Source organism: Argiope bruennichi, chromosome 8 (genome assembly GCF_947563725.1).
Source record: "Argiope bruennichi chromosome 8, qqArgBrue1.1, whole genome shotgun sequence".
In the NCBI taxonomy this organism is placed as follows: domain Eukaryota; kingdom Metazoa; phylum Arthropoda; class Arachnida; order Araneae; family Araneidae; genus Argiope; species Argiope bruennichi.
This window is the reverse complement of record NC_079158.1, coordinates 128,618,455-128,642,549: the sequence shown is the minus strand read 5'-3', so window position 1 is coordinate 128,642,549 and position 24,095 is coordinate 128,618,455. Positions and strand designations below refer to the sequence as shown.

General features: G+C 31.3%; 1 protein-coding gene across 1 annotated transcript in view; it reads left to right on the top strand.

Annotated features, from left to right (window-relative positions):
* LOC129980960 (growth/differentiation factor 8-like) overlaps positions 1 to 24,095 on the top strand; it is an 81,429-nt gene that overhangs the window by 33,441 nt on the left and 23,893 nt on the right. Inside the window, exon 2 of the mRNA XM_056091496.1 lies at positions 23,476 to 23,666. Within this exon, the coding sequence (XP_055947471.1) occupies positions 23,476 to 23,666 (191 nt within the window). The remainder of the gene's footprint in view (positions 1 to 23,475; positions 23,667 to 24,095) is intronic.

Here is a 24,095-nt window from a genome sequence, read left to right as displayed (position 1 = left end):
CGATACATTCAAGGACAAGCCGACAAGCCCGAGATACTCGCTTTCGCTGGCGACGTAGTCTCATTGCCAACTCTCCCGCCGAGCTGCAATCCTTGCTCACTCGGATTGAGGTTCAAAGTCATATTCGCTTTAAAGCGAGCGTTTTACTCTGAATACTTATATTTGGTTGATAGAAATGCAATAATAAAAATGGTAGTCATAGTTTCAGCATTTAGAAGCGCTTCTATATTAATGTATTTCTTAAAACTTTTTACTTTTTCATAGTGGCAGCATGAAATACTGGTTTTTAATGGGTTTTGTACTAGGGGTTGCATGGAAAATATCATAAGGTCCCCGGAAAGGTTGAAATCTGTATTTAAAAATTCAAGACTAAAGCGTTTTCAGTATTTAGTATAATAATTCAAATTTGCGATTTTTGTAAATTACTAAATCCTTAAAACTTTAAATCTTAGCGCTGTTATATTGACTATATGATAAAATTATGCTTAATTTTGCTGCATGTTTTCCTTTGTAATAAGAAAATAGAACAAAGTTTTTAAAAAATCAAATTTTGTACAATTTTGCATATTTTTCCTTCTATGAATAAAATAAGAAGTCTCTCTGGGAATCGGAGTACAGTATCAGCTGATAGATTTTTCCTTTCTTCGAATGATTCGTTCTGTCGAACAACTTCCTGGTTCTTTCATTTTCATGGATCTCGACGACTGCAGAAATGATTCTCAAAGATGACTCGTTGAGTAATTTACGAGTAGATTTCACTCGCTACTTTTGATAAAAATCTTCAAAATCGAATCGTATTAATTTTCATCAGTCTTTGACCACGCTGTGTCATTGATCTTGCCATATGTTAATCTTCTAACTGTTAATAGTGGCACTTTTTTTTCTGATATTAAATCAGAGCAGGGATTCCGCAACTTGTCATTGACCGGATGCATTCATCAGTCCACATTTGTGCAATCCACTTCAGTTGACTTGTATTATTGCTTACTGAAGATTGAATTTGAATGAATTATAGTGAACGAACATTCGGAGCAGCTGCAAACGTAGAAAATATTGGCTGTAAATGACTGCAAGGTTTAGACATAAACCTAGTTTGGAAGAAGTGCTTCAATCTCCAGTATTTTTGCATAGGTAATACTTTTTATCTATCCACTATTGACTTGCAGTAACCATTATTCATTTAAATTGTCTAACATATTTTTTTCTAAAATGTTTAAGTAAAAACGAATCAAAATATATAATATTAAAATTCAACTTATTTCTTTCATTCTCTTTAAGCAGACAGAAACACTTTTTAATCATTTCATTTATTTGAAAAAGGAGGATAATGTATAAAGGATTGCCACCTTAATATTTTAATTGTTTTTGAGATTACATTAAGTTTCACGTGTGATTATATATATATATATATATATATATATATATATATATATATATATATATATATATATATATATATATATATATATATATATATTTTGTACAAGCATAATTTTTAAACCGTAGATCAGAAGGCTCTCATTACGGAGCTATTCATCAAGAGTAGATCTCACTTCAAGATAATTCCCACATTCATTTCCAGATTCCTATAATACGAATTATAAGTAGATTTTCCTTTTTACTGCGAGTGTAATTGACAATGTTTTATTCCCAAATGATATTTATTGCAAGTTTAAATTAATACGAAAAAAAATCGTGAATCAAAGAAGACTTTTACCGTTATTTTTAGCTTTCTTTTCATGCCCTCGAATGCTTCTAATTTAGGTGTCACTTGCATATTGTACAAAATCACTTTTCCTTTGATGAATGGTTACAGTTATTATTTTTTAGACCGGCATAATTTAAATGAAGGAAGCATTTTTTAAGATTCAGAATTAGCTAATTGTGTATTTCTTTAGTATCTATAGACGAACGAATTCTGAATTGTTCAACAGATGCAATTATAATCTGTACATAACGATGTGGGAGAGAGTGTGCAACATTGTAATTTTTTTATTGAATTGTTTTGTATGAAATTTTATAGAAATTGCAACATGCGTTATGCGATTCTAAAATGCGTATTTTGAACCGCTTAACTGTTTTGTCCGAGTGTCATACGTGCATCAATTTATCGAATTTTAATAATTGTAAGTAAAAAATAAACCATTCATAACGTTTATAATTCAATATTAAAATTACTTTGAACACAGCCATAAGTCAAGTATTCGATGAATTTCCATTTGAATCAAAATAAGAAAATATTCCCAAATAGAAGGTGTTATCTTATTAGATAGTAAAGAAAATAAAACAGTCAAGTGGTTAAAGCATATTTTTCATTGTTAGTTTCGTTCAAATATAATTTTATTAAATTTTAAACCGTAGGTCACGATAAATTCATTCGATTGAATACACAAAATGAGGCAATTTTAGCATTTCGAGAATTAAAAAAAAATGTGTGTTTTGACTCCCACCAAGTTATGATCTAATATAAAATGGATTTAACCGTATTGGTGCAGATCATTCCGTGAAAAGTTCTGAAACAAGCAACTCGGTTAAAGTCTTCCTTCTAAAACTGTTGGTTTTGGAGTCTGAATCACGAATCCAGATACCTAAGTGACAAAAAAAGTGTTATTAGTTATCAACTCTTTTTTACTAGAATATTCTATTTTTAGGCATGTTATACATGTTACTTTTAGAAGAGAAAGGAATAAACAAGATGCTAGTAACTAAAAAAGAAAAAAAAAGGCGAACAAATCTGTGCCATCATCATCAGATTAGACAAATTTAATGGAAAATTATTTTGTTTGTTTGTTTGTTTCTTATGGCACTTGCCACTGACAAGCCCGCTGTTACGAAGACAGCGATTTAAGCCTGAGGGGAACGTCTCTTATTTTTTATAGCAGCGCCAACTAGGGCCAAGAGTACGACTTTGCTACTCACGCATCACTCATTCGCTTGCACAACCCCTTTTTACAGGAGGGCCCATTCACACATCTCACATATAGAACAGCAGAAGAACAACCATGCCCAAACCGGGACTCGAACCCGGGACGCCCAGATCATGGGGAAGACGCGCTACCCCTATGCCAGGACGCCGGCGGAAAATTATTTTGTATTTTTGTATGAAGCATAAGAAAGTAGATTTTCAGAATCTGTTTACAAGTTAAAGACCTCCTTCTAAGAACATAGATCTGACAAGGAAATTTAAGTGTCGTTTAATGCTTACTTTTTATTACCTCTTTAATCAATTATAATTACATACATAAATTAACATTATGTTTTAACAACTTGCATGTACATCTAGGCAGCAACTGTTGCATATCCACAGCTTTTTTCACTCGAAAAATTAATTAGATCATAATTGTTCTCTGAATATAATAGTTCATTTTTTTGCGACTTGAAATAAAAGAAAAAAAAAATCATATTTTTAAAAATCTGTAGATATTGTTTTTTTTTTTTGTTGTTCTTTTTATAATTCGAGGGGACAAAGAACATCAAAATGATGCACCGTCTGGAATAGTGAGCTAGAGGAAACATACATAAAGAAGGGAATAATGTTTTTATTGGAAATCTATTGAAATGTTTTGTTGAGATTTAATGTAGTCTTAGCGATAAGTAAGTAACTGTGTAGATATAATTTCGTTAATGATGGAAGCTTTTCCAACAAGAATGAAATCTATACAAATTACTTAAAATAGATTTCTTTTAATTTACTTCTGAGTTTGAAGGATTTTATTTTCTTATTTTGAATCCTTTCTATGGCTTGAGTTCTGTTACGAATGGTACTTTAACCCTTTGCACTCGGAAAAGTAATCCGATGCACAGTTATTCACCTAATACAGGGACTTATATGCATTTATTTTTCGGTGTAATAAATAATTATTTTAAGTTGAATTTCGCCCAAAAATAAATACACATCTTCTTATCACTCTGAAGGTATTTTTAACAATCAAAATTTCAAAAAAAAAAAAAAAAATGAAATGTCAAAATGATGCGCCGTTCGGAATGGTGACTGACCGTAGTCATCCGAGTGCAAAGGGTTAAACTGATTGTATTATGTTATAAGCTTTACCATCTATCAGGATAGTTACCTAGTGATTATTTTCTTAAAAACATTGCTACCCACCATCGTATGAATTTAAGCGTGAAGAAGTGTTATTTGAGACTCAAAATGTAGGTGATAATCTTGATCGTTTAAGAATTGGACAAAAAATTGTGACAAAGCATTTCTTCAATGGAACCGTTGGAGATATTTCTATATGGCAAAGAATCGAATAATTGTCTTACAGATTTGTCGGTATCTTAATGGATAATCATTACAGATTATAAAACACAAGGCATCTTATGGGATGCAAATAATTCTCATGGCATCCAAAAATGAGTTGAAATCTAAAAAGATCATTTTTTTTCCCCTCTAGTACTGCATTTCAGAAATTGCCATTTCTCAACATAAAATGAAAATTCCTTTTTATTATTGGTTAAAAGCAGTTATATGCTAGTATGCACTACGGATTTCCATAGAAAGGATATCCGAACTTGTAATGCGCACCAATCCAATACCAGGGCTAATTACCGATTCTGGACTTCCAAAAGATGGCAGATAGGAATTTTCTTTAATACAATGATTTCTAATTATAATAAAGTTTTTATTCTTGAATATTCCTTCGTGAAATTGAGGGAGTCATTGCTTCCACTTTCCTTTGCTTGAGTTGATGACCCATTTTCAAGCTTGTTCAAGTCTCCCAACAGTATATCTCGCTCGCGGGAAAGATTCAATCAAAGTTAATCATGTTATAATGTTTACATAACAATACGCACAAAATATCACATATGTAATAAAAAACTGAATGAGGATGGTTTTAGTTTTAAGATACCGTGTCATGAAAACCATTTGCCACTGGTAATTTTTTTAAAAGAATCTGCATAATATTTTTGGGATTGAGAGTTGTTTAGAAAAGAAATTCATTTAACTAAGTAAACGGAACATTTAATTTCATGTCGTGTATGGTTAATCAGCAAAACAAAATAATAATAATAATAATAAATGGAAATATTTTTTGAGATCGAAATGTGAAATGATTTGTTTTTGTTTTTTGTTTGTTTACTTGGTTCATTGTTATTTCTAGCAAGAATTTAAGCAAATTTTCTTTTTAGCCTTTTGGCTTTATTATTTTTATGCCAAAATAATTTGATTCGTTAAGTCTTCGTGATAGGGTTAAAATGTTTAGTAGTATTTTTGTGTTTTCTAAAGTTAGAAGCCGTATTTAAATATAAAATTGTTACTATTGACATCTCAAGAGATAAACTAAGTAAGTGTACTTTCCACGTTCTTAAACGAGAGTGAATTGGGTACATGCAGAGTAAAAACTAAATAGAAAAAAAATATTAATTTCTTGTTTAAATTTTCTACCTTTTTTTTACCGGTGCTCGTTTCCCCCCCCTCCTTCCAGTGCTAAGATTTAGCGTTCTTATGACAACTTTTTTTACTTCTCTCGTGTGAAGGAAAAAAAAAATAGTGCAACAAAAAATCCAAACTCGATTTTTTGACAAATCTCCATTTGTAGACTTCCTCGAGTCAGAAAAACGCGTTTTCAGAATGACTTCTGTCTGTGAGTGCGATGACTCGAAAACGGTTTCAGTGAGACGGATGTAGTTTGATATGTGCTCCTTACACCAAATGTGTAACAAATTTTAACAAAGTCCGTTCAGTAAAAATTTATCTGGATGCTCGGATATAGATGAACACTACTGAACTAGCCCCGTTAATACGTGTAGGTAGCTTTCGATGCTGTGTTAGAGAGGCCCTGGGGTCTACCATTTTAAAATATTACAAAACGAAAAAAAAATTCTTTTAAAATATTAAAACCAAATAAATAGAAATGAACAAAAACTCTTTAAATTTTTTTTATTGTATCTTAGGTGATTTTTTTAAATTCTAATATTAATTAAAATAAACCTCTCGATGCCTGTTCGCACAGGGGAATTCTTGCCTTTTTTCGAATGTTTCGAATATGAAAACGTATGATGCTAATGCATGTGTGAGGGTAGACGCTATCGAAAAATTGTTAATTCCTTATTTTGCATCTTCTGTTGAATGTTGCAGTGTGTAATCATTTGCTTAGTATTTGCTTTTTTGTGTATGTGTGAGTTGAATCAAATTTTTTAACTGTCCAAGTTCTTACCGATTTATTTAAAATAAAGGATAGTATAAAGGTATGTTTCAAATTTAAGATTGAAACCTTTTTCAGATACGATGTAGTCAAGATGCAAAAACATCTTTTAAATTTCAATGAGTTCAGTTTTTTTGATGCTATGACTGAAATAACAGAAAACCAATTGATAGCACCACACAAAATCAAACTACATCTTTTTAAAAAGAAAAGAAATCCAAAAACTAAAATATATATCTATAGTCATATGGTATAAAAATAGGGTTAATAAAGTTAATATTATTAACATTATTCCCCAAGATAAATATTTTAATATTTCTCCGATTTCTGAAAGTTTAAATAAATGAAACTTTCTCGTCTTGTAAATGTTCGACGGCGTCTAAACATTTATAAGACGGCATCGAGAACTGAAAAATTAAAAAAGCTAAATAGATAAAATTTGATAAACAAACTTAGCATATCCAATGAGGGATTGACCGTCTGTATGTACTTTCGTATATAAGTAAACACGATAAATAAAAACGCAATGATTTCGATAGATGACAATCGTAATATAGTCTTTTAGCAACAATCGTAGTTCTGAGTCATTTTCTCCCAATCAGTTAGAAAAAGGCATCCACAATGCACACTCAACTTTTGATACTTGTATCTTAACAGTATGCCAACGATTAATCGCCAAAGATTGAGTTCTTTCGCAATTACTAAGCACCAATGGCATGAAGGTAAAATACATCGGTTTCTAATTATACTACGAAATGCACAATCCTCTTATGTGGAAATCTGACAATAAAAATCGGAGCATTCGCGATGTTTAGTCTGGCGCGGTGTCAATTTTATGCATCTGGAATGGGAAATAACATCTTCATTAGAGAGTATACGAGTCAGTTTCCTGGGAATCGGGAAATTTTGCCCCTCCGGCGATTTTCTTTGGAAATCTGTGGACTTGTATACGATTTTAACCCCCAGCAAGTATGGAAGATTATTTTGTTTTCCATCTCTCCTTTAATTTTGCGACTTTTAGGTATGTAAATGCATACTTTTGATAGCGCATCTTGGAGGCTGGCCAATTTCGGATAGAACGATTTAACTAGAAATTGTATTGCATTTGATATCGCAACCACCTGTTCAATTTCCTTTAACGAATTTTTGGGGTTCTCGTGTAGTTTCGGGAAGAGGTACATGTAAATTAGTAATTTGATATCTTCCGATAGTCTTTGATGACAGGACATATCTGGGAATTGTCGAGGCAACGACCTATTTGAATGAATGGATATTGACCTTTTATTGATGGGTGACTTTTGCGGTCTCATGTGATAAATTGATCAGAATCTCCACCTCGAGTGCTCAGAAATCGATAAGATTTCCTGCGTAAAGGGGAGAAAGTCTTATACGTCAGCATCATTATCATGCCCAGTCGATACATTAAAGTATCTTTTGTCTCAACTGTTCTCAATCACGCGCTGACAATATTCGACTGCATCTGACATTCTAAAAAAAGATAATCATTAATTTTCTTATCGTTTGGTGAGATGGAACCTCCATGTATCATTTTAAAATCGGCTGCAATGAAAACAGTTGATCAGTTTAATCAATCTTCGGATTTTATCCGTTAAGATTAGCGATACAACGATTCACACACAAGATTTTTTTTTTGGGTGAAATCTTTTTTTTTTTTTTTTTCAGTTTGTGAATACTTTATATTATTTCATCAAATCTTGGTGTAGATTAGGATCTCTTTGAAAATTATTCCTTCTTTTTTCTTTCATGAAATCGGTTGCAACCAAATTCGATAGAGATACCTGTAGAAATTAGTATTTATATAATCATGCATGCACGCTTCTAGTAGAACAAAAACATTGTAGACAATTTAGCAGTATATATATATATATATAATGTCTTTATTCTTAATCATATACTGTACTGTAATATTGTAGATAATACAGTGTTGTTTCGGAGTTAGTTTTCTCCAGTTGGAATATAATAATATAATGCAATGTTGTGAGGCATTGCATAATATCGGGTAATATTGTTCAGTATGGTACAACATGCTATACCATCTAGGTCAAAGATGAATGCCACCTAGAGAAAGATAGTCTTTGCAATCAGTCCTCGAATCAAAATTATTAATTTCATCTCAAAATGAGAGTTCATAAAACTTATCATAATGTAAATCAATGGAATTAAATTACTTACAGCCAAGACAGTCCAAATGCACATGATTCTAATTAATATCCAAAACCTGTTTGTAACAGAAAACTATACATAAGGTTAGACAAAGTTTTTATTTCCATTGTAATGAAACTGATGCAAACTCACGAACTAGAAATGGGTGCATATTAACTTCCTATGGTTCAGTATGATTGTTCAGAACTTTAAACACTGGTTATTCTTAAATGTTATTCATAATTTCAAAAAATCAAACCTATTGTAATGCATTGCTCAGGATCGAAAAAAAATTCAATAAATACAGATCTGAGAGTAATGTGTTTATTTTACTTGAATAGCTAATTTCTTTCAAATGCAGAATCTAATTTATTTTTGTAATCCGCATCTTGCAAGAGTGTTTTTCTTTGTGCTCCTTTTCATCAGACTGCAATATATGTTCTCCCAACATGCATTTTTGCTATAGGGTAAAAAATGAAATGTATTCGTTAATACATTTAAATTATAGTTTAAATTTAGAACAGTTTTTATCTATGGCCGTGTTTGTCTGTTAATAGCTTATTGGAGGCAAAATTAAGTCAAAGAACTGCGGCATGCACGGAGCAAATAATATCAATTCGAAATATTATTGTTAAGTATTTCGTGAAACTAATTCTTATTACCTGCAAAAATTTATGTAAAATGATACGAATTTTTTGCAAGAATTGTTTGAAAAATGGTTGTTGTATAATGAAAGTGTTTTCGTTTCCTCTATTTTGAGCATATTAATGAAACTAGTTATATTATATTCACCGGCCTGCCTAAGTATTAATTTATGCATGTAAACAATTTATCAGCAGTGTCTATTGTAAAAAAGCTGTGCATATATTTTGTACATTAGCTGTAAATAAATAAAAAGATGAATTACCGTATCAGGAACATCCTTGTTTACATGACTTTCAAAATGAGTGTTTTACAAAAACTTGACTAAACACTATGCATATTTTCCATTACAAAATTTTCAACACTAGGTTTCTTAACTTTTTTTATGTTTTCGTGTTAGACGAAATTTTTCCAGATTGAATCATTACCTTAAGTAATTTTTTTTTGTCGTTGTTGTACATTATTTAGACATTAAGAGTTCATACTTCCAGGCACACTTTAAAAGGGGGAAAATAAGAAAAGACGAAGATTTAATGCTAACTGATTTAAAATATCAAGGTTCCATCCGAAATTGAATGCCTTGAATAAGAGTTCTAGAGACATACGTGTTTAAAGTGCAATGCATCCGAAGACACTTTAATAAGGATTTGCCTCTGTCTCATCTAGGGATTGCAATACCGGTATTTTGAGCCATTTGTACAATTTTACAATACCGGTATTCACAAGTTTAAATACCGGTTTTTCGGTATTTACTAGAAATTTTTAAAATTGTCTCCACTATATGTTCAGGTATTGCGAACATAGCAATATAGTATACTTTTTTTGTTTTTATGTCTCCCTAACGGACGAAATTAATTAGCTAATTAATGGCTTAATTGCTTAAATCTAAATTAGCGAAACATGGATTATTCCTGAAAGAAAATATTGTATCCATAACGACTGATGGAGCAACAATTATGAAAAAAGTTGGAAAGTTGATTGGTGCAAATCAGCATTTGTGCTATGCACATGGAATTCAATTAGGAGTAATAGATGTATTATACCAAAAATATAATGAACAGAAGAATCCAAATACTGTGGATATAGAAACTTCTGATTCCAACTATATTACATTGAAAAATCGAACAGAAGAAAGGCATACCGAATTAGAAAATATCTTATGGTATTTACATAATTCTAATGATTTTAAAAATGAAAATGAAAAGAAGAAAAGAAAATAACCAATTCAAATCTGATTAAGTTAGAGAAAAGTTTCTAAAATTTTTTTTCCCACAAACCTATCCACATTCAGAATTCGGTTCAATTATCGAAGATTATGATGTCCCTACTGTCGATAGTGAAAAGGAAATGTCTCTTGAAAAAAATTAGAATTAGCAATAAATAAAAAAAATTTCAACGAACCAAAATACAATACAGAAATCAGCTATATCCAAAACCATCGGACGAGAAATCGATTTATTTGAAGATGAGGGATTTAGAGGTAAATACTTGGAAAAAGTATATCGCGCATTGCTAAGTGTACCACCAACTAGCTTAGATGCCGAAAGAGCGTTTTCGACAGCTGGTCATTTTTACACAAAATTACTTTTCAGGCTTAATGACAGTACAATGGATGCATTACGTTTTTTTAGATCACATTTCAACATTTTGTAATAGTACCACAAACTGAATAGTGATATTTACACTTTTTTTGTGATTTAAATAAATAAGAAGTTTCTTTACTTTTTTGTGATTATAAACTGTTATAATTTATAAGTTACAAATTATTTTTTGTGATATTTACACTCTCTAACAAAACTGGCAAATAAAAAAAAGAAACACCTGTGTTTTCTTTCTTTTCCTAAAATTTCTAATACAGGTATTAAAACCGGTATCCCGGTATTAAGATTTAAAAAATACCGAATACCGGTATTGAAATTTTGGTCCGGTATTGCAATCCGTATTCTCATCTGATGCTCCAATTACAAGTGAATGAGTCACCGGGCGTTTCATTTTTATCTTTCATAGCTTTCAGTCGCGATTCCTAAATTTCTCTCATCCAGATGTTACTTCTTGTCCTTCTCAAGATTATACTATAGGTTACGTTTGTTGAAGATACTCGATGCATTTGTCTTCAGAATTTTTCCATTGCCAATTAGTGCCAAGTTTCAAATATTTAGGTAAAACGAGTCGTCAGGGAAAATATGAAAAAATATATCTCAGTTTTTTTAATCTTTAATTAGGCGAAGTTGCTTAGTATATATTAGACGTGGCATTCCATTAAATCCAAGTGTTGTTGTTTTTTCATCTGCAGTGCCTTAATGATTATGAAAAAAAAACATATCTGTGCACACATTTTATTGCCAGGTCATTGCAAAACTCCTACGCCAAATTAATTATAAATGTTTTCTTTATCATTTAAAGGTCATCTTAAAATTGATTTCATTTACAAGTATCTTTAACTTCGATTTCGAAAAGGCATTGACATTTTTGGAAGAAAAAAAAAACAACCTTCATCAAGTTTAAACAATTTTATTTTAAACAATTACAAAAGCATCAAGTTAAAATATATAAATAAAAAGATGAAAGTAAGAAAAAAATAATAAATTTGGGCGTTATGATTTCAGAAATTAAAATGGTGGTTCCCAATTTCTTCAGAAACCTAAATTTTATTACTTCTCATATTCAAAGGTTACAATGAAAGCTACAACTGGATGAAACAGTACTAACAGTATTTTAGGATTAATATCCAAGTGGTCTGAAAGATCGCTAATTGTTTGTTTTTACAATATTTCTGCTGTCTCAGATTTTAATTTTATTAATCTGTTCCATGTTAATTCAAGGTATTTTGTGCGCATGTTAATTGATAAATGAGTTAATATAATACAGGGTGTTTATAAAGTCCCGGACCCATTTTGATGTTTAATAACTCATAAAATAATAAAGATAGATTAAAATTAATAACATAAATGGTTAAATAGACTCAAAAAGTTTCATGACACTTGTCAATGAACTTCCACGTGTGCCCCCTTCGTCGCACGGAGAATATCAAGTCGATAGTCAATTTCACGCCAGGTAGCGACAAGCATGTCGGCATCCACAGAGCCATTTGCGCACATTATGGCGATTAACAATGCCAGAAACATGAAAGGATGCTTCATCGGAGAACATTATGCTCTTTAGAAAATCAGCAGCATCTTCTATCCTCCTTAGCATATCTGTTGCAAAGGCCATCCTCCTAGGCCTATCGTTCGGTTCCAAAACTTGAACAATTTAAACTTTGTATGCATGCAGTCTTAATTTTTTCTTAATAACCTTGTACACCGTCGAAATTGGCATATCCAATTCTGTTGCCGCTGATCTCACAGATATTCTAGGATTGTGTAAAAATGTCTCTCTGACACGCTCAACATCAAAATCACTTGTGCAAGGACGTCTGGAACGTTTCTTATCTTCGATACTTCCAATTTCTAGAAAATTCTTTTTCCACCGCAAGATGCTATTTTTGGATGGAGGATCTTTTTGGTAAATTCTTCTGAAATTTCTCTGTGCTTGCACTATCGATTTCATTTCTATGAACCACCATAAAATCTGTGCTTTCTCTTGTGGTGTACGCATTCTCCTTAATATCCACTCGAATAAAACATCACATACAAAAGTACTACATAGAACAAACACATCAAAAGTAAACATAACATTGCAATAGTTGCCAAAAATAAAAGAGAGAAAAATGCAATTAATAAGCAGACAATATTTAGAAAAGTACAGATATTTAGACTGGAAAATGAAATTATCTGAAAATAACCACACGTGCAGACGATATTTACAAAAGTAAAAATATTCAAACCTGAAAAGGAAAATATATGAGTTATTCCATCAATAAATGCCATAAGTTTTTTTATATCTTTATTATTTTACGAGTTATTAAACATCAAAATGGGTCCGGGACTTTATAAACAACTTGTACTATTTGATTATCGATAACTTACTGCAAAGCATGATAGTAGTAAATGACTACAATTGTTGACAAACGAATAATCGAATTTTAATTAGAATTCAATTTTAAATATACTTTTATTTAAAATACATAGATTAAATATGTTTAAAAACATTGTTTTTAATTTCATATAACAATATGAGGCTTTTTAATGCACATGACGATATTCAACGGTGGTTAAATCTTTCATAGGTTTCTACGTTTTGGCAATTTGAGTTATCTGCGATTTTAGTATTAATGCAAACCGCTTTAACAAATATTCTTCATTATTGTGCGAACTGTTTTGAAAAATCAATATTGAGTCTGTAGAAGCCAATGAGTTATCAATTATACTAAAATTTCGAATGAATGGTTGACAGTTCGATAGAATTTTGCTATATATCTTTCAATTAAATATTTCGATAGAATGATAGTTTTTATAATTAACACTGAAAATAAAAATAAAGTACGTAGATTTGACTCATTCTGCCTCTTGCTCTTCTGACTTGATACGATACCTCCACAAATATTTGAAAATAATATATACTAGGGGGGGGAGACCTTTATTTAACAAAATTATTTATTTTCTGTATCAGAGGAAACTTTTAAGAGAAATGGCAATTTTATTAAAGAATTATTTCTCTATATTAATACGAAACTCGTTGTTTTTTAACATGAATGAAAAATAAATATTCTTTCCTAAACTCGTAAAATATCAAACAAGAATGTGCACATTTGAACTATGAAGTCGCTCTTAAAGATATCACTCCGCACTTGCATGCAGCTTCCCAATGTATCGGAATGATTTGATCGCCAATTGTAATTCGCAGAAACTTGCAAAAAGTCCACCTCGGCCCATACACCAATTTTTCCACAGGATATTTATTCCGTCATCAGAGATGTAACAAATACAACCACCTCTAAGAAATCCATACTCCGCTTACTTATCTGGTGTTTCCTCATATTGAAAGGTATTATTCCTATTTTTTGCCTTTTTTTTTGGTTAAATCTAAAATGAATCGAATACAATTCTTTAATTTAAATCTAAAATGATCGTGGTTGAGCTTGCGAATTGTGTTTCAGAAAGGAAATCGAAAATTTCTGTGTAAAGACACTTAAAGAAGGAAATAAAAACAATCATAGTAAATCCTCGGTTGAAAATTCTTAAGTGTGCTACGATAATGTACTGTGTTTTAAAATTCCAAAATATGTACTGAATATACAGAAAAAGTTTGGGAAAATACTTCAGCTGCATATTCCGCTTTATATTGCAAGGAAACTGAGATGATGATTTATTTGAAATTTTAAGTTGATCATTGCATAGTTCTAGCCTCCTAAATGAAAAGTATCATAGCCTGCATCTCGTCATTTTTCAAAATGACCAGGACTTTTCTTGTTTGTCCGGAGTGAGAAAACACTATTATTTCTTCGGTACGGAGCATTTAACAAATTAACATTTCAAGTAATCTGAAACGGAAAATTAGCAATTATGCGTTATGCAAGTTAATCATCATCAAGATAAAGTTAATCAACTAACAGAAACTGTCATACTGTTAGACCTTAACTCATGCTGGCTGAAAATAAAATGCACCTTCTACAAATTTAACTAATTTAAAGGAAAGAAAATTTTTACTTCATTTTTTTTTATTCTTGACATAATAATTAGAGTATATTGTTTCAATAACACTATTAATTTTTTCAAAATTTTATTATTTTATCTTTTATTAATTATATTTTAAAAGATTGTAATCGTAGTATGATAATATGAAAAAATAATACAATCCCAAAATATAATAATTTTTTTTTTATTTTGGAAACTGAGAAAAAGTAAGAACTGAAATTTTCTTTTTGAAATTTTTGCTTTCAGAATGGAAAATAAAGAATTTATTTTAGAAATGCAATTTCTAAATAGAATTTGTTTTATAGAAATTGAAAACTTAATAATAGAAATTAATATGAAACTGTGATAGAAAAAAAGTGATTATTACTCATTTCTGTGTCAAGGTTCATGTTTTAAAAAAATTAAAATTTCTGAATTTTGAAAAATTAATTTTTTGGCAGTTAAGCAATTTTTAATAAAGATAGTCAAATACTTCTGAAAATAAATATTTTTATCATATATTTTAACATTTCCGAATTTGAGATAAGAAAAGAAATGCGATTTGAGAAATAAATTGAATTAAATAATACGATTTTCAACTCTTTACCTGTTACCCAAAGCAACTTATGAAAACGATATCATAGGCCGTCGCAACTCAAAATGAATTTCTTTTTGTAACATTAAGAGGTATTTTGAATTTTAAAACTCGCTTAATGCAATTTCGGAGGCCTTGGGATTGACGAATCGATTGATGTGTCGAGCAAATAAAAAAAAACTCTGGCTATTTTTACTAAAAATGAGTGGCAATGGATGAGTGAAGATAAGTGATTCGATGAGTTACGTTCGAGGATGTGCTCAAAGGTTGAAAAGGAAAGGTCTAAGGAAAGGCTGGTTTTTGAATTGGGATTAACTTTTTCTAATGTATCCAAAATCGTTTCCTCTTCGAACAGCTTGCTGAACTAGAGAAATCTTAATGATGTTTTGGAACATATTTCATCTGCATATATGTACTGATCTTTTAATCGCTAATCCTGCTCATTAGTAGTGTGTCATATGCATTGTCCGAAGTGATGATTGCTACGTTGCTTCCTGATTGCAAAAGATGTTTTAGGCGGTTCCTTGGAAGAGTTCACAGAATTCATTTTCGACTGATTTGTATAATAAACCAGCGGAAGTGACCTCTCCTAAAACTTTCTCACATAAAATGTCATCCCTGAGAACGTCTTACATGGCATTGAAGTACAATAATTACGAAATATTAACTGTTGGAGTGAATTTAGCATTTTGACTAAACCTTCGCACCACCCTTGTGAGCTTTTCGGTTTATCAACCAAATCAAGTCAAAATTTGTCACAAAACTGCATTTGTGTTAAAAAAAAAAGTCCTGAACCAAATTTGATATATTTCTGCCATTGCATTTCTAAGTAATAGCGTTTACATGTTTCTGAAAGTACAGATCGATAGAAGGTCAATTCCTTGTTGAATTTGGCTGAACATTTGATAGGCGTCTACTGCAGATGTTTGATCTTTGTACCAAATTTTATCTAATTCTCTTGATTTTGTAATTATCGAGGTAACTTTTATTCGAACAGTCTTCCTCTGATCAGATTCTACTCAAAATCTGACAGAAAACCTCAAATTTGGTGTAAAGACTGCATGCCGAATTTCAACTGTCTAACCTAATGCGTTTCTGAGTTATCTTTGTCACAGAAGACAGACATACGGACATTTTCTAAAAACGTTTTTATGTTTTTTTTCCCCGAACTTAGTGGGGTCTAAAACGTGATGAGTCGAAATTTCGAGTTCGATTTTTTTTTTCTTTTTTGTCGATTGCTGTACTATCTCTGTACTATGATAGATATACTTAGTTCTACTTCAGAAACCCCCATTTGGAAAAGGACATTTTGTGACTTCACTCAGCACCTGTCCAAGAGTCTAAATGTGTGCTTAAAATGATGACATAACTTCATGAAATATCTTTCCTCTAAAGAACGTAGTTTGAGATATTCTGTAGATTTTTTGACGAATGTATGCTGTTTTCTTTACAAAAAATATGGATTTAGTAATATATTGTGGATTCCTATGCCCTTTTGACTTTAGTGCAGAGTCTGATGTTCAATTCAACTTTTGTAATTGATAAATTGCCTTCATAAGAAGTTTCAGGGTTTTATTAGAGTCTTAAATTGCAAAAATAATGAGGGATACTGAAATCAACTGCCAAACTTTTCTGCCAGACTTGCTTTAGGGATTGTATTCAAACACGCACACTCATTTTTACGTTTATTCATTCATTCATTTGCTAGCGGTGATATTCCTGGCGAATTTTCATATTAAAAAACAATCATGTGTCACACAGCAGTATTTCTATCATTTCTAATCAACGGGACCCAATAGCGTTGCTTTAAGGTCTAGAAACTGGAGGATTCTTGATTCGAAAAAAAAAATCTACCAAGAACTATCGGTTGTTTACATGGGCTTGTTGCGAATTTGCGCCCACTTTGAGGATGTCCTCTAGTTCAGCGTTTCTCAACCTTTCAGTATTCGTGGCCGAGTTTTCAATCATAATTTTCATCTCGCCCCCCCCCGGTGACGAGGTTGGTTTCTGTTTTTAAATTATTTTTAACTAACTGTCAAAAAAAAAAAAGAATAACAGCGCGCCAACATTGGCGAGAAACCACATCTGATATTTTGCAAAGCGGGCAGTGAACAAATAAAGCGAATGAAAGCGGGGAAAATTTAAATATTATATTTAAAATGAAAGCAAAACAGGGAGATAACTTTAAAAGAATATGAAAGTAGAAAAATTCGTTAATGAAAGTTAACCTAGACGGGGTGAGCTAAATTTAGAAACTGGGAATACATTTTTTCGAATAATAAAATAAATAAAACAGAAGCACGACTAAACAAAAGAGAAGAAAAAATAAGTAATGTTTGTGGAAGAGAATCCACACGACCGATGCCGCCTCGAGCATGCGCAGATGTTTTCTCATAGGAAGAAGGAAAATGTTTGATAACACAAGTTTCATTTCCAGCCAGTCTCATTCGAGTCGATTCTTCTATCGCTATCGAATATATCGTGAATGTGTTCGTTATATATGTTTTCGTGTTAATTGCAATTCACCATATTAAATATTTATGGCAGCAGAATTATACAGACTTATGGATAAATTTTTAAGCAGAAGTAAGCGAGCATTAGACGACATTCAAGCATCAACAAGTACACAGACGAGCGTGGTTCCGAAAATAAAATCTTCTCAAGAATGCTTAAATTGTGGGTTTACCAGTACTGAAGTGAATGAAGAAGAAAGGCACCTGTGTATTATTTGCTCAAAAATGTTGGCCGAAGGCAGCATGAAACCTAATAAATTTTAAACTACATTTGGAAACACTTCATAGTGAGTACGTCAACAAATCCAGCGAATTCTTCAAATTAAAATTCAAATCATATAAAAAGCAAAAATCATTTTTTAAAGAAATTTTGTCTGTGAATAAAAAAGCTTTAATTGCATCTTACAAAGTTTCATATAAAATAGCCAGATGTAGAAAACCTCACTCCGTTGGTGAAGAGCTTATTTTGACAGCAGCAATTGAGATTGTAGAAACTATGTTTGGAGATAATTTTTCAAAACAATTGCAGTCCGTACCTGTTTCAAATGATACTGTTACTCGTCGAATTGGTGATATATAGGATAGGAGCTATAACGGACCAAAATTTCAATACCGGTATTCGGTATTTTTTAGATCTTAATACCGGGATACCGTTTTAATACCGGTATTAGAAATTTTAGAAAAAGAAAGAAAACAAGGAGTTTTTTTGTTTTATTTGCCAGTTTTATAAGAGAGTGTAAATATCACAAAAAATAATATGGAACTTAACTCATAAAAAGTAAAGGAACAACTTATTTAGAATTTTTTTGTGATTTAAATAAATATCACTATTCAGTCTGTGGTACTATTACAAATTTTTGAAATGTGATCTTAAAAAACCTAATGCATCAATTCTACTGTAATTAAAGCTGAAAAGTAATTTTGTGTAAAAAAATTACCAGCTGTCGAAATCGCTCTTTCGGAATCTACGCTAGTTGGTGATATTGTTAACAATACGCGATATACTTTTTCTAAGTATTTACCTCTAAATCCCTCATCTTCAAATAAATCGATTTCTCGTCCGATGGTTTTGGATATAGCTGATTTCTGTATTGTATTTTGGTTCGTTGAAATTTTTTTTATTTATTGCTAATTCTAATTTTTTTTCAAGAGACAATTCCTTTTCACTACCGACATTAGTGTCATCATAATCTTCGATAACTGAACCGAATTCTTCTGAATGTATATAGGTTTGTGGGTAAAAAATTGTAAGAAAATTTACTATAAACTTAATCAGATTTGAATTGATTATTTTCTTTTCTTCTTTTTCATTTTCATTTTTAAAATCATAATTATGTAAATACCATAAGACATTTTCTATTTCGTTATGCCTTTCTTCTGTGCTATTTTTCAGTGTAATATATAATTCTTCAGATAGTGATGTGTGCTGTTCTTTCATGATTGTAACATGAAATTTATTGTTGCATTAGCTGTTAATAAATTAAAATCCCTCCGACATAATGCCTCTATAGTCAGTTTTATTGGAAGTAGAGCTGATATAGTTCTGGATATTAAGTCGAATTCACTGTCTGAAAAATTAATTTGCAGGTTTAAGTCGATTATTGCTTTTTGGATTGGATTTCAAAAACCGTTCCATCATTAGGAGTAAACTGTTCCAACGTGTCTTATAATCTATTATTAGCATATATTCTGTTTTATTTTCAGTTAGTATATATTTTTGTAGTATGGCATTTTTTTGTAGGGGAAAGTTCAAATATCTTAACAATTTTTTGAACTTTATAAATTATAGGAAGCAATTCTTGATGGGTTAATATTTCATCCTCATTAGCAATATCTTCTTCCACCTTGTTATTATCTTCATTGTCAATATCACTCTCACTCTTACTCTCTTTAATGTCGGAATCCGAAGTTTCTATATCCACAATATTTAGATTCTTCTGTTTTTTATTTTTTCGGTATAATACATCTTTTATTCCTAATTGAATTCCATGAGCATAGCACATTTACTGATTTGCACCAATCAACTTTCCAAATTTTTTCATAAATGTTGTTCTATTAGTCGTTATGGATACAATATCTTCTTTCAGAGATAATCCATTTTTCGCTAATTTAGATTTAAGCAATTAATTAAGCCATTAATTAGCTAATTATTTTCGCCAGTTAGAGAGACATAAAAACAAAAACGTATACTATTTTGCTATGTTGGCGATCCCTGAACATATAGTGAAGACAATTTTAAGAATTTCTAATAATTACCGAAAAACCGGTATTTAAATTTGTGAATGCCGGTATTACGAAATTGTAAAATGGCTCAAAATACCGGTATTGCAATCCCTAGTGATATAGCTGAAGATGTACCGTGTCAAGCTTTTCTCGAAGTTGCGTGACAAATTGTTTTCAATACAGCTTGATGAAGCAACAGATACTAATAAAGATGCTCTTTTAATTACCTATGTTTGATTTTGTGATAATATGTCAGAAGTAGAAGAACTATTTTTCTGTAAACAAATAGATTTCAAAACAACGGCCCTTGCATTATTTGCTATTTTAAATGATTTTATGAACTAGGCAAACATAGAATGGAAAAATTGCGTCGGAATAGGCACCGATGGTGCTCGTTCAATGTCCGGAAGATTTCAAGGTACACAAGCACTTGTAAAACAAAAATCGCCTCAGTGCGTCTGGACACATTGCAGAGAAGCTTTGGCTTCGAAAGAAATGAGTCCTGGTTTGAATATTGTGTTAACTACGGTTGTAACCGTAGTAAATTATATAAAAATGAGACCCCTGAAATCCAGAATCTTTTCCCCACTTTGTAAAGACATGGGTTCAGTACATTCAGCGTTACTATTTTATTGCGAGACAAGATGGTAATCACGTGGGAAATTTTTGCAACGTGTTTATGAATTAAGAGAAGAAATCGCCATTTTCCTAGAAGAAGAAAACAGACAGGAGGCCGAGAATTTTCGCGATGGCTTATTTGTGATGCAATTGAGGTACTTGGTAGACACATTTGAGAAATTAAATAACTTGAATCGTCAACTCCAAGGAGCAAATACATACTTATATGTTGGATACGAGTGATAAAGTTAATGCTTTTTGTAGAAAATTGGAATTGTGGAGCAGAAATTTAAAGCAAAAAAATCTAACGAAGTTGAAAATCTGGATGATTGTATTAAAACTTACAAGGTTGAAGAAGAGCATGTAAAAGTTGTTTTTGTAACCACTAAAAATCATTTTACCATGCTGGCAAAGAATTTTAAAACGTATTTGCTTGCTGACGACAAACTGATAGCAAGTTACGAGTGAGTTAAGTATCCATTTCATAAGACTTCTGAAGGGCTCTCAGTTGATGAGGAAGAAAAATTCATAGACTTCACGACAAGTGGCGAAACATAGAAGACAATTTAGTAACAAATCACGTTCTGAATTTTGGGCAGGAGTAAAGGATTATTTTAATTGCACTAAAAACAAGGGCATTTCGCATTCTATTACTATTTTCAATATCCTACCTTTGTGAAACTGGATTTTCTGCTGTGGCTACTTTGAAGACAAAATATAGATCTTTGCAGAAATGAGAGTGGCTATTTCTAATATTAAGTCTTCCTTCGAAAAACTTTGCTCTGCAAGACATGCCCCAGGAAGTCATTAAAAATTATTAAATTTATTTTAATTCAGTATGTTTTGATTAAGTAAGTTTTATTTAATAAGTTGTTTTACTTTAATAAGTTATTAAATATGTCGAAATGTATTTTGTTTTCTATGTGTTTGTGTGCTTTCCTTTCAGTCAGTTAATCAATTTTTTTAAAAATATTTTCTCGTGGATATTCTCGCGCCCCCCTCTAGTGTGCTCGTGCACCCCACAGGTTGAGAATCGCTACTCTAGTTAATATGGAATTGCGGGTTTAACTTTTGGTTTCGTCATCTATTTATTATTCATAGAATTCTCGTACTGTTTTGAAACAATCTTAGATATAATGAAACCAAATTTCTAAAAATTATTAGTCAATGTTTGTCAGTACGGGTGTTTTCTTTTAAAGCCAATTGAAGAATTTATGAATATTTCTTTCTAAATTAAATACTAATAGAAAAGCAGATTCATTCTGTTTGAATGCTAATATGCGAAAATTGAAAAAGGATGTCGTGTGCTCCATTTCATTTCCATGAATTCTAACTCTTCGAATAACATAGGAATTGTGCTACAATCATTGCATGCAATTAATTGTAGTAGAGCATGTAAAATCATGCACAAATTTTAATAAGAAAAACTTAAAATAAATTTCAAAGATTAGAAGTGTGAAAGAAGTAAAAAACAAGGTGCATTAAAATGTTAGATATCTGGCATTAAAATGTAAAGCCTAAAGTATTTCATGTCTCTGCAGTAGCGCCAACAGTAAGTAAAGTTAATAGTAGTAAGAAGATTTCATCATACTCAAAGAAAACAAATTTTTAACTAGGATTATTCATCCGTTGATTGAAAATATTATGACATTGGGTAAGTCTGGAGTAATTCTATAGAAGCTTATCTGATAAGAAAAAAATGCTTTCATCCACTGGTAAAAGTTAAAAGCTTCAAACAATTTTGACTTGTATCTTCTAATTGCAGATAATTATCTACCCAGCACAGTTTTCTTTTAAAATTAGGTCAACACTAGGGTATTTATTTAATCCCGCAAAAGAAACTGAAAATGGAACTATCCCGTGTAACTGGATACTTTATTATTGTAGAGAATGTCACTGAAATGTCGAAATATCTATAAAAACAGTTTTTTTTTTAAATATGGACAGAAAAAAAATATCTCTTTGTAAGAGGAGAGTGCCAGGCAAGATTAGATAGAAATATTACTTGCAGCTCCATTTATAGGAAATCGAAACGTTGTTTTGGGATGATGGTTGCGTTTACTACGAAATATTTTGAAGCATTTAAACTTTTATTGCCTCTTTTTAATGAATAAAACATGAAAAAAAAAAACAGAATTTCTTAAATTGGAATGCGAAAATTTAAGTATCTCGAGATATGAAATTAAATTTCGATGGTTCGATAGTAAAATAGGAGTAATGATACGCACATTCGCCGAATAATTCTAAAAATTCCTCTTGCTTTGAAATTTCACGAAGTGAGTCATTAAAGCCAATCTCTGTCAGAGTGTATCGTCATGAAGTTTCCTTATTCTCATTTCTATTATGCACTTTTCAAGAAAGTAAAATTTAAGAAAATAACTAATTTACAAAGGAAAACCAATATAATTCTTATTTATTGATATTTTGTTATTATGGATTATCATAAATATTTTAGAGCAAGGGGTGAATACAAATGATATTACAAGGTAATTTGAAATTTTTTAAAAGATATTATAATTATTAGTTTAAGCTGAAATGTCAGATTAAGTTGGCTAGATATAAAATTCGTCATGTCTTGCCCGAAATGTATGTTTGTCGGGTACTCGGACACATCTCTTGGGATTGATGACGTATTTCTGTTTTCTTCCCCTATATGTCTATATTTTATATCAGGGTTTCTTAAAAGATCAAACCAACTATTAATCTGAGGTCCACTTTCTTTCAGATTCTTTTATAATTAAAAGGCCTTATTCAATTAAAGATTGATGGTGGTCCAAGATTTAAGAAACACGCTATAGAGTTTAATATAGCATGTATTGATCAGAAACGAATTATTATTTTCTGAAAAAAGCAAATTCAATGACATCTTTTGGTAAGCAACTGCATTTTAGAAGTAAGAATAGTGAAATAACCATGAGTAGGAAAATTCACTCTCCTTGTGTATATTTAGCGTAAATAATAGTGTGCTTAAAGGATAATCATTAAGTGATTAATGTTCTCGTGTTTCCTCCTTGCAGCTCCTGATCCCCTGGAACTGGCCCTTGGCGACCAGCAACTCTACTTCCAGCTGCCGTCGAGTCTCCAGCAGTCCCAAATCCAGTCTTCGCATCTCTGGATCCACCTGAAGCCGACACGGCACACTCTGCACCTCAACATGACACTCTACCAAGTGGACCGGCAGCCGTCGGGCCAAATAGATTTCGTTCAAGTAAGCTGCTTTTCTCTATTCCAGACACTCCGAAACGAAAGCAAGAATAGGGCTTTATAATTTTAAGCAAATAATAAGAAATCCCTTCAGTCTTTTTTAAATTCTCAGAGTTTATTTGTGCAGACACAGGCAGAATATTTCATTTCAGACACAAACGACCCTACTTTCTTGGTTTCTTTTAGAATCATTGTAGAGAAAATATTTTGAAAATGGGATTGCTCAAGCTGATTCATTTTACATTACATCAAGCTTTACGATTCCCGTATGTAATAGTAAGAGTCTTTGGAAGCAAATAATTGTTGCTAAAATGATATAAATTTCTGAAATGTCACCAGAAAATGTAACTGGAAGTTATTGCTGAAGAAGACAGAAGGAAAAGGGAGATTAGAATTCCACAGAACTTTCGCTTTTTTTACCACTTAACTGTTT